At 39.7% G+C, this 10,806-nt stretch overlaps 1 protein-coding gene across 1 annotated transcript; it reads right to left on the reverse strand.

Annotated features, from left to right (window-relative positions):
- Positions 1-7,426: 7,426 nt before the first annotated feature.
- On the reverse strand, positions 7,427-10,186 carry LOC138383655 (prostate and testis expressed protein 3-like). The gene is made up of 3 exons (XM_069468655.1): positions 10,138-10,186; positions 8,781-8,903; positions 7,427-7,551 (listed from the first exon to the last, which is right to left on the reverse strand). The coding sequence occupies exons 1-3, from the start codon at positions 10,184-10,186 to the stop codon at positions 7,427-7,429; spliced, it is 297 nt and encodes a 98-aa protein (XP_069324756.1).
- Positions 10,187-10,806: the final 620 nt, after the last annotated feature.

Below are 10,806 nucleotides of genomic sequence, written 5' to 3' on the forward strand. Positions count from 1 at the left end.
AACTAGGATAGAAAAGAAAAGTACCATGGACAAAATCAGAGTCCACTAGGCCTAAGTCCTCAAAGATCTCAGAAATATAGGAATATGGCACTAAAATTCCTTTGGCAAAATTACAGCTTGATTCCTAGGAAGAAAAGAACTAATAAGCATGGAAGGGATATTGAAATTAAAATCATCATCTGGCAAAAGTCATTCTAGGAATTAATTCAGTCAAAAAACACTAATGAATGATAAACTAGTTGGAGAAAGTGGAAAGATAATGGGACATTCACATAGTCTGAAAGAATCTCCCCACAAAATAGTTAGTAATCACAAAGGGAAAATGAGTAATTTTATAGATGAGACATCATTTTAATTGTGAGCAATTAACATCACTAGTATCTCCAGCATGAGTTCCATTGGAAAAAACAATCACTAGTAATAAGATGGAACAAAATCATATACCCCTATATATCATGCACTGAGAAGAACACAGTACCACTTCTGTGATATTCTTGCCAAAGTTCCATAACCTGAATCTAATCATGCAGAAACATTGTGCAGATCTAATTTGAGGGGAATTCTACAAAACTCACCAATAATTATTTAAAGTATTAAGGCCATGAAAACAAAAAAGGACTGTGGAACTATTCTAGATTAGAGGAGACTAAAGAGACATGGCAAATAAATGCAATATAGTGATCCTAGATTGAATTATTTTGCTATGAAGAATGTTACTGTGAAATTGATGAACCTTGGATGGGAGGCTATGAATTACATGAAAGTAAGAAAAAAATTCTTTGTACTATTAAAAACAGTAGGGCTTCAATCTAACTAAGATCAATCTAAATTATATGATTTAGTTGAGAGTTTGGCTCCATTAAATTCTATTTGAGAAAAGAAAAAAATATATAAAAAAGATTAGAATTGAAATGGCTAATGCTTATGTCAGGGCTTGTAGTAAAAAAAGAGAGAAAAAAAATAATTGAGATGGCTAGAAACCAAAAAATATTATGTCAAGAGATATGTTCAAAAAAGACTTGTAAAAACAATCCAGAAATGACTACTGTCTTCTGGCTTTTGGTTACAGTGTGGAGAGTTGGGGAAAACAATGTTTCTTTTTGAAATAACTACAAAAATGGATAAGGTAATAAAAGTAAAATATTTTAAAATGGTATTGGAGGTTTGTGGATTCAGAGTAAAAAGAATCCTCAATTCTAGGAAGGAATGAGCCTTCCCTAGGTGAGCAGAGAATAGGAACTTTCTTCCTTGAAGACATCTGCTAAACCCTTTCACAGTTGATAGAAAAACAGGCTTATAATGGACAGACTTTGTTTGTACTAAAACCAACTAAAGCTTCAAAATAGTCCTGACCCTGCTCAAATCTGATTTGATCTTGGATATGAGTTCCTCAACTTAGTTGATCAACAGAGGAAGGAGTATGCTTGCTCTAGGGGAAGATAATGCATTTTTAATGTTGGGAATATAATAAAAATTTATGTGACAAGTGAAGAAGCAGGAAAATGTGATCTTAATCTAGAGTAAAAAACAAGCAATAGAAGCAGACCACAGACAATCCAGATGTTGGAATTATGAGATGAGGACTTTAAAATAACTTTTAAAGATATATTAAATAAATGAGAGAAAAACATGGATAAGATGAAAAGACGAAGAATTTCAACAGAGAAATAGAATGTATTAAAAAGACCCAAATGGGGGAATGACCAGCAATATGACAGAATAGGACTTTCAAGTGCTTTCACCTTGCAGAAACATGAATTTAAACAACTATCCACCCATGAAAATACCTTCACAAGAGCTAAGGAATTCAGGTGAGAGATTACTCCTCAGTGGAGTAAACAAATAAGAAAAGATGTATTGAAGTGGGTAGGAAGAACAATTCCACATTACCCACATTGCCCCTCCCCCCAAGGTAAGGCAGTGTAGTGTGGAGTGAGATACCCTCTGCATGGGGTAAGGCAAGTGAAGTGAGCACCTAATGTCATCAGAGACCCCGTACCAGGCCTGCCCCCCCCACCCCCCACAATGAGCTCCAATATAAGGATATCCAACATGGTTCTAGACTCCAGGCCAGCCCATGTGAAACTATGCTCCAGGTCTGCACTACAGTCTCGGCCTCCAGTCTGGCCCCCATCATCGAGGCTATAGGCTTGCCATTGTGGCCCCAGACCACAGGCCAGCTCCCACAGCCCAGGCTCCAGGGCCACTCCAGTGCCAGGCCAAGCCCTGTGGCCCCAGTCTTCAGTCACACCAGGTTTCAGTCCTACTCCAGTGGACCCAGGGTCCATGCTTGCCTTAGGGGACCCCAGCATTGAGCTGACCCACAGGGACCTAGTGTCCAGGAACACCCCTCCAGGATGGTACTCACAGACCAGAACCTAGGCATACCCCTATTCACTTAGGTTCCATGGCCATCCCAGTTTTAGGATGGCCCCCATGGAACTAGACTCCAGTCTTGCCCCAGTGGACCCTGGCATCCCCCCATGGACTAAGGACGAGGCCTATTCCTGTGGACCCAGGCACCTAGCACACTCCATTGTCAGGCCAGCCCCCTTGAACCCAGGAATCAGGCTCTCCCACCTGCTAACCCAGGCACTAACCAACCTCTTGAGGACTCAAGTAATAAACCTTCCCCTAGACCCTGCCAGGAAGCCTGCCCAGAATTCTTGTATGGGCTGACTGGGGAAGGGCTTTACCTGCCATATAGCCAGTCTGTAAAGACTGGAAGAAGGGCCTGCTTCTTCAAATGTGCATACATCAATATCAGGCCACAAGGAAAGCAGACAAAAACATACACTGGAGAAAAGAATCCTTATTCAATAAATGGTGCTGGGGAAATGGTATAGCCACATGTAGAAGACTGAAACAGGATCTGCACCTTTCATCTCTCACAAAAATCAACTCATTGTGGATAACAGACTTAAACCTAAGGTGTGAAACTATAAGAATTCTAGAAGAAAATGTTGGAAAAATTCTTATAGACATTGGGCTAGGCAAAGAACTTATAGGCCCCAAAGGCAATCACAGCAACAGCAGAAATAAACAAATGGGACCTGATCAAATTAAAAAGCTTCTGCACAGCCAAGGAAACTGTCATGAGAGCAAACAGACAACATACAGAATGGGAGAAAAATATTGGCATGTTACACATCCGATAAAGGGCTGACAACTAGAATCTATATAGAACTCAGGAAAATCAGCAAGAAAAAAATCAAACAACCCTATCAAAAAGTGGGCAAAGGACATAAACAGAAACTTTTCAAAAGAAGAAGACTAATGGCCAAGAAATATATGAAAAAATGCTCAACATATCCAATCATCAAGGAAATGCAAATCAAGACCACAATGAGACATCCCTTATCTCCAGTGAGAATGGCCTTTATCAAAAAGTCCCAAAACAAGATCGGAGGAATAGCCTCCACATGTACTCCCCATCAAATTGACACTAACTGATCAACACAATGGTGCTTACATGGTAGTAATATTCTCCAGGGATTAGGGGGTTGGGGAGGGTAAACTCACAACTAATGGACGTGGTGAGCATTGTAGAGGGGAAGGGCATGCCTCTAAATCCTCACTTGGGTGAGGCAAAGACATAAAATGTAACCAAAATGTTTGTACCCTCATAATATCCTGAAATTAAAAAAAAAAGTCTGAAAACAATAAATGTTGGCATGGATGTGGAGAGATAGGAACACTCTACACTGCTCGTGGGACTGCAAACTAGTACAACCTCTGTGGAAAGTAATATGGAGATACCTCAAAGAGATAAAAGTAGATCTACCATTTGATCCAGCAATCCCATTACTGGGCATCTATCCAAAAGAACAAAAGACATTCTATAAAAAAAGACATCTGCACTCGAATGTTTATAGCAGCACAATTGCAAAGATGTGGAAACAATCAAAGAGCCCATCAAGACATGAGTGGATTAATAAAATGTGGCATATGAATACCATGGAGTTCTATTCAGTCACAAAACCAATGGTGATATAGCACCTCTTGTATTATACTGAATAGAGCTGGAACTGATACTACTAAGTGAAGTATCCCAAGAATGGAAAAACAAGTACCACTTGCACTCACCATCAAATTGGTTTTAACACTTAAGTGTACATAGAATAATAACATTCATTGGGTGTTGGGCATATGGGAAGGGGGAGGAGGGAATGGGTATACACACACATAATGAGTGCAATGCGCACTGTCTGGGGGATGGACATGCTTGAAGCTCTGACTCAGGTGGGGCAATGGCAATATACTTAACCTAAACATTTGTACCCCCATAATATGCTGAAATAGAAAAAAAAAAAAAACCACCAAAAGCACAAAATAAAGTGCCACTCTAGGACCCTAAAGAAATGGAGATCTATAAACTGCTTGACAAAGGATTTAAAATTATGGTCTTCAAGAAGCTCAATGAGCTACAAGAGTTTCCCCTATGTTTAGTCCATGAGGGGAACAAAACAAAATCAGGAAACCAATACATAACTGAAATGAGAAGTTTAACAAAGAGATAGAAACCATAAAGAAGAACCAAATGGGAATTCTGGAGCTGAAGAATACAATGACTGAATTAAAAATTCAATTAAGAGCTTCAACAATAGACTTGACCAAGATCAGGAAATATTAAGTGAGTTTGAAGATAAGTCATTTGAAATTACCCAGTGAGGTGAACAAAAAGAAAAAGGAATAAAAAAGAGTGAAAATAGCCTATAGGACATATAGGACACTGGCAAGCAAACCTACTCATGCATTATGGGAGTCCTAGAAGGAGAATAGAAAGAGAAAAAGACTGAAAGAAAGAATGATAGAAAACATCACAAATCTGGAGAATGAAATGAATATCTAGATCCATGAAGCCCAAAGAACCCCAATAAATTAAATATAAAGAGATCTTCAATAAGCACATTATAATCATATTCTCAAAAGTCAAAGGCAAACAGAAAATTTTGAAAGCAGCCAGGGAATATAAACTTATCACATACAAAGAATCCTGCATAACACTATTGGCAGACTTCTCACCAGAAACCTTGCAAGCCACAGGAGAGTGGGCTAAAGACTTTCTCAGAAAAAAAAAAAAAGTGGGAATTTTTCACTACTAGATTTGCCTTGGAAGAAATGTTAGAGTTCTTCAAGTTGAAACATAAAGATGCTAACAACATAAAAAAATGACACTATAAAACTCACTGTAAAGGTAAGAATATAGTAAAATCAGAATACTTTAATACTGTATTGGTGGTGTGTAAATCAGTTTTAATTCTTTTAAAAAGTTAAAATACAAAAGTATTAAAAATAATGATAGCTATGATAATTTGTAATGAATAAACAATATATAAAAGATATAAATTGTGACATCAATAAAGTAAAATGTGGAGAAAGAAAAAGTTAAAATGTAGAGCTATGGTATGCAATTTAAGTTAAGTTGTTATCTGCTTAAAATAGAGTGTTATAACTATAAGATGTATTATGTAAGTCTCATGGTAACTAGAAAGAAAAAACCTATAGTAGAAACACAAAATATAAAGAGAAAGGGATCAATGTGTAACACTACAAAAAATCATCACATCATGAGGGAAGAAAACAAGAGAGTAAGAAAGGAACAATGGATCTTAAAACAACCAGAAAACAATGAAGGAAATGACAGTAGTAAGTCTTTACCTGTTATTACTTTAAGTGTAAATTGACTAAATCCTCTGATTTAATCAAAAGACAGTAGCTGAAGGGATTTAAAAAAAACCAAGATACAACTATATGCTGCCTATAAGAGATTCACTTTAGTTTTAAGGACACACATAGCCTGGTAGTGAAGGGATGGAAAAAGATACTCTATGCAAACGGTAACTAAATGAGAACATGGGTGCGTATATCAGAAAAAGTAGACTTTAAATCAACAACTATCATAAGAGACAAAAAAGTTCACTATACAATAACAAAGGGGCAAATTCATCAAGAGGATATAACAATTGTAAATATAACAGTTGTAAATATATATACATTCAACAATGGAGCACATAAATATATAAAGAAAATATCAACTGAAGTGAAAGGAGAAATGCAATAATAGCAGCAGACTAAGAGATGGGGTTTAACAAATTGTAGTATATGCATACAATGAAATAAAAAAGAATAAACTTTTGATATCAGCAACAACGTGCATAAATCTTAAAAGTATTAGGGTGAGTGAAAGAAGCTGGATTCCAGAGAATACATTCTGTGTGGTTTCATTTACAACAAGTTGAAGAACAGGCAAAGTTATTCTATGGAGGAGATAGAGTGTGATGCTAATCACCAGTCCCAAGTGAAAACGTCTGCTGTATGGAGAATAGCAAAGATCATCACTCTGCCAACCACTAGAAACAGGAGTCCCCATACTTCTGCCCATCATATCCTGGGCTACTGTCTAGGACTGCTATGCACTGGTTACCTACTTGTTTGAGTCCAGTGAGGCAGAACACACACACACAAGTTATGCAACATGGCTTTATTATTTGCAGATGGGCAGCAAGGAACAGGAGGAGTCGTGGATCTATTATGAGGTGGTCCCCCAAGACCCAAAAAAGCTGCCCACAGCAGATGGAGTGTTGACTGTGCACATCCCACTTTTCACCACAGCTGAGGTATCCTGAAAGGCAGCCTGGCCTGGGTTATATACCTCAGGGGCTCCGTGATATATGGGGCAGAGTGTTGAAGGGCACCCTGCTTCTAGAGGGAAAGTCTGTGTGGCAATGGGGAGGTGGGGAGGAAATAGAGGGGATGAATGGCAAAGGAGTAAAGCAAGAGAGAAGGCTTAGGAAAGGACGGGGAAGAAAGGAGAGCTGTGATGCACCTTGAATGCATCTTGACAGGAATAGCAGTGGCTGTGTGTGAGCTGTGAATGTCACAGGGGCCTGTCTCCTAGCATGTGTAAGGATGTACTTTGTAAGTGTCAAGAAAATCACAATGACTGAGTCTTAAGTGGGCACTGGCTGCTTGTAGAAATAACTTTGTGTCCATAGAGGAAAATCTTCAGTGTTCACCATTCATTTTGTTGTTATTTCTGCTAAATCATTATAGTGATACATGGGGATTTTAGGTAAAAATATTTGTGAACTTTTAGCTGAAGTCTTTCTAGTCCACCTTAACCTTCTAACCAAAAGGTTCTAGCATGGCCCTGTTTTAAATTTTACTATGTAAAGCCTCTTGGGCCAGGCTTCTTGAAGTATGGAAATGCTAATAATTCCTGTAATAGAAGAAATTCACTGTTCAGAACCATTGTTCCCTGACCGAGGGAGGAGCAAGCTGAAGGTACCAGGAGGGATGACAATTAAGGAGAGGGCAGGGATATTGTCAGGACAGACAGAGGAAGAAAGCAAGAGTAGGCAGAGTGTGAAGGGTGAGAAACATCAGTGACATTCCCCAGTGAGACCTCAGGAGGGCAAATAGCTTAGAGTTTGAAGTTACAATAATCGTAGTTACAGCATTTATGAACATAAATTCGATTATTGAGATCTAATGTCAAGTCTCTGCAGAATCTCTGACACACCATATATGATATCTGGAGAGCATCATCTGAAATAAAAGAACCACAGAAAATAAGGCAGTGATCTAAGTTCTCCAAGGTGAGTCAAACCTGGCACTAATTCTGTCAGTGAAAATTTAATCAGGCATCAGGATAGGTATACCCAGACAGGGAAATGCAGAACTCGCTGGCCAGGTGTAGGGGTTGTTTGCCTGAGGTCCCCAGCAATCCTTAACTCTTTGTGCAGAAGATTGGCAACTAGTGCTTGCGTGTCTTCAAAGTCAAAGTCTGTTTGGTCATTAACCAACCTCTCTTCATTCTCCCCTTCCCCGGCCTCTGGTAATCGCCATTCTACTATCTACTTCAAGTGTTTTTTTAACTCCCACATATGAGTGGGAGCATGTGACATTTGTCTTTCTGTGCCTGGCTTATTTTATTTAACATAATATCCATCCATGTTTCTGCAAATGACAGGATTTCCTTCTTTTTATGGCTGAATAATATTCCATTGTGTATATATACCACATTTTCTTTGTTATATATTTCAAAATAGCTAGAAGAGGAGATGAGAAATGTTCTCAACACAAAGAAATGATAAATTTTGAGGTGATGGATATTCTAATTACCTGATTTGATCATTACACATTGTATGCATGTATCAAAATATACGTACCCCATAAATATGTATAATTATTATGTGTCAATAAAAAATCTATTTACGGCCGGGCGCGGTGGCTCACGCCTGTAATCCTAGCACTCTGGGAGGCCGAGGCGGGTGGATTGCTCAAGGTCAGGAGTTCGAGACCAGCCTGAGCGAGACCCCGTCTCTACTAAAAATAGAAAGACATTATATGGACACCTAAAAATCTATATAGAAAAAAATTAGCCGGGCATAGTGGCGCATGCCTGTAGTCCCAGCTACTCGGGAGGCTGAGGCAGTAGGATCGCTTAAGCCCAGGAGTTTGAGGTTGCTGTGAGCTAAGCTGATGCCACGGCACTCACTCTAGCCTGGGCAACAAAGTGAGACTCTGTCTCAACAAAAAAAAAAAAAAAAAAAAAAAAATCTATTTGGTTAGTTTTCTTGGAAATACAGAATCCACACCTTTTTCCTTCTGTCTCATTGTCCCAGATCCTTTTCTGTCTGCATGTTCAGGGACCTGTGCTACCTGTGTTGAGGGGCATTCTCCACTTTCTCTCCTGAGATGTAAGTTTACTGAAACATGCTCCTAAGAATTCTAAATATCTCGCTCGCTATATCTCCCCTGACCCTCTAACTTACCCTGAAAGATCTTTAATACCATGCATGTCTCATGCTTCTGAGCAGTACAGACACCAAAGCCTCTTCTGCAGTGGTCTGTCCGTGTGCGAAGGTGACATGTCATGCACCTAAGTGATGTCACTGCTGGAGAGAGCACAGAGCAGTGTGAGGCTAGGCAGAGGCAGGAACTTGGGGTGGAACTGGAAGTATCCAGACTAGGGTGGGTGGGTGCATAGAGAGCTGGTGATGGAGCTCTCACCAACTTCTTTTTCCAGAGTGATGAGAAGAAAATGCCACCTTGTAAATAAAAGGATTCTGTTCTCAACTTCAGCCTTTTTAACCTGGATAACTTTGAGCAAAAATTTAGCCTCTATATTGCTGGTTTCTCTAGCTTAAAAATGGTGCTGTGAATGCTGGCCTGACCTACCTGGCAGGGTTTTAGAGAGACATGGATGTGATGAGAAGAGTGAGTGAGTACTTTAAAATATTTTACCCAAGCTAGTGTTACTATTATGGGACTTCTGACATTTGGCTTTGTTTTGTGTTGAATATTGCTGCTTGGATATTCTTAGGTGATACATTCTGTTATTTTGAGCTTCAGACTAAATTAAATCTATGTAAACCCTTGTGAATTACAGCACAGTCAGTGACACCTTTATGAGGGTCCATGGGGTGAGCTATTAAATACAGGTTTAATTTTTTTAAAAAAACGTCCTACCTGGTGCACCTAAATTAGAAAAGAAAGTAGCAATTATTGAGCATCTCATTTGAGACATGCTCTCTCAAATTGTATCTGATTTAATCTTCACAAAAGGCATGCAAGAGGGCATTATTGTCCCCATTTCTCAAATGAGCAACCAAAGGTACAGACAATTTAAGACAGTGATTGAAAAACATTTAAAAAATATGTTTTATTCCAGGGCACTCAGTATTTCCTCTCTAAGAATTACTTGTAATGTAAAGTCCCCGACAAGGGTATCAAAAGCCGTTGTCAGGCGCTAAAACAAACTACAAAATTATTCATTCCAGACTGGCCAGCTCCCTCAGCAAATGAGATATAGACTTACAAATGAAAAGGACGTCTTAAGAAAAATCTTGCCAGGATTTTGGATCATGGAGACTAGTAGGGACCGAGGGGGGGGGAGTACGACAGAAGGGCAGCAGTACAGGCTGACACTCCTGGAAGGGACTAGCAGAATGTTGGAAAGGACAGGAGAGCTGGCAGAAAAGGCAGAGGGAGCTTCTGTAGGCCATTGACTTCCCTCCCTTATAAATGTGGTCAAAGCTAAGCCCTTCATGGACACACACTACACATGGAGACTTTCCCCAGGTTCTCCAGACCCTGTGCAGGAGCCCCCTCCTGAGGTCTGGGACTCACCCGCAATGAGGCAGCACAGGCGGAAGAGCAACAGGAAGTGTTTGTTCATCCCAGCCCAAGAGTCTCCTGTGCAGGAGAAGGAAGCTGCAAGCACAGGTCTTCAGGCTCCAGGGCAGAAACTTGCTCTCTCATCATAGGCTAGTGATATTTTATGCCTAAGGGGAGCCAAGTTCATTGGCTATCTTCCCCACAGCAGAGAATAATGATAATTAACAAATGTTTGGGTTTGCATTGTGCACTCTTTAAACATATAATCTTCATCTTAGTAATTATTATTATTACAGTATGACATTGTTATTCTTACCCCAATTTCAGAGGAGGAAAATGGAACCAGGTGAGGTCCAGAAGGTTACCCATGGCCACGTGTCTAGTGACTGGTACTCAAAGGAAGCCTTTCCAATTCCAGAGTTCACCCTTTCACCACCATGATTCAATGCCTCTTTGAGATTTATTTGTATCTTCAACAAACATCTATTGAGAGCTTTTATATGCCAGAAAGTTTCGTGAGGACAGAGCAGTGGATGAGGCAGACAAGCTCACCTCACCCCTCACTTTATAGGTGAGAAACAGGAGAGTGAAAAGGATGAAAAGACATGGAGTCGGTGACCAAGCTGGATCTTGAGCCTACTCTTTCACTTTGCAGGACATCTGCCCCTCAAGGCCAGAGAC

This window comes from Eulemur rufifrons, chromosome 6, assembly GCF_041146395.1.
Source record: "Eulemur rufifrons isolate Redbay chromosome 6, OSU_ERuf_1, whole genome shotgun sequence".
Classification (NCBI taxonomy): Eukaryota; Metazoa; Chordata; class Mammalia; order Primates; family Lemuridae; genus Eulemur; species Eulemur rufifrons.

Bases quoted from the DNA above. Each gene is read 5' to 3' on its own strand.
- LOC138383655 (XM_069468655.1), bottom strand. From the start codon at position 10,186: ATGAACAAACACTTCCTGTTGCTCTTCCGCCTGTGCTGCCTCATTGCG. The intron at 8,904-10,137 runs GTGAGTCCCAGA...TGCTCTCTCCAG, and splicing joins CCTGTGCTGCCTCATTGCGG to CAGTGACATCACTTAGGTGC. The intron at 7,552-8,780 runs GTAAGTTAGAGG...CTTTTATTTCAG, and splicing joins GGTATTAAAGATCTTTCAGG to ATGATGCTCTCCAGATATCA.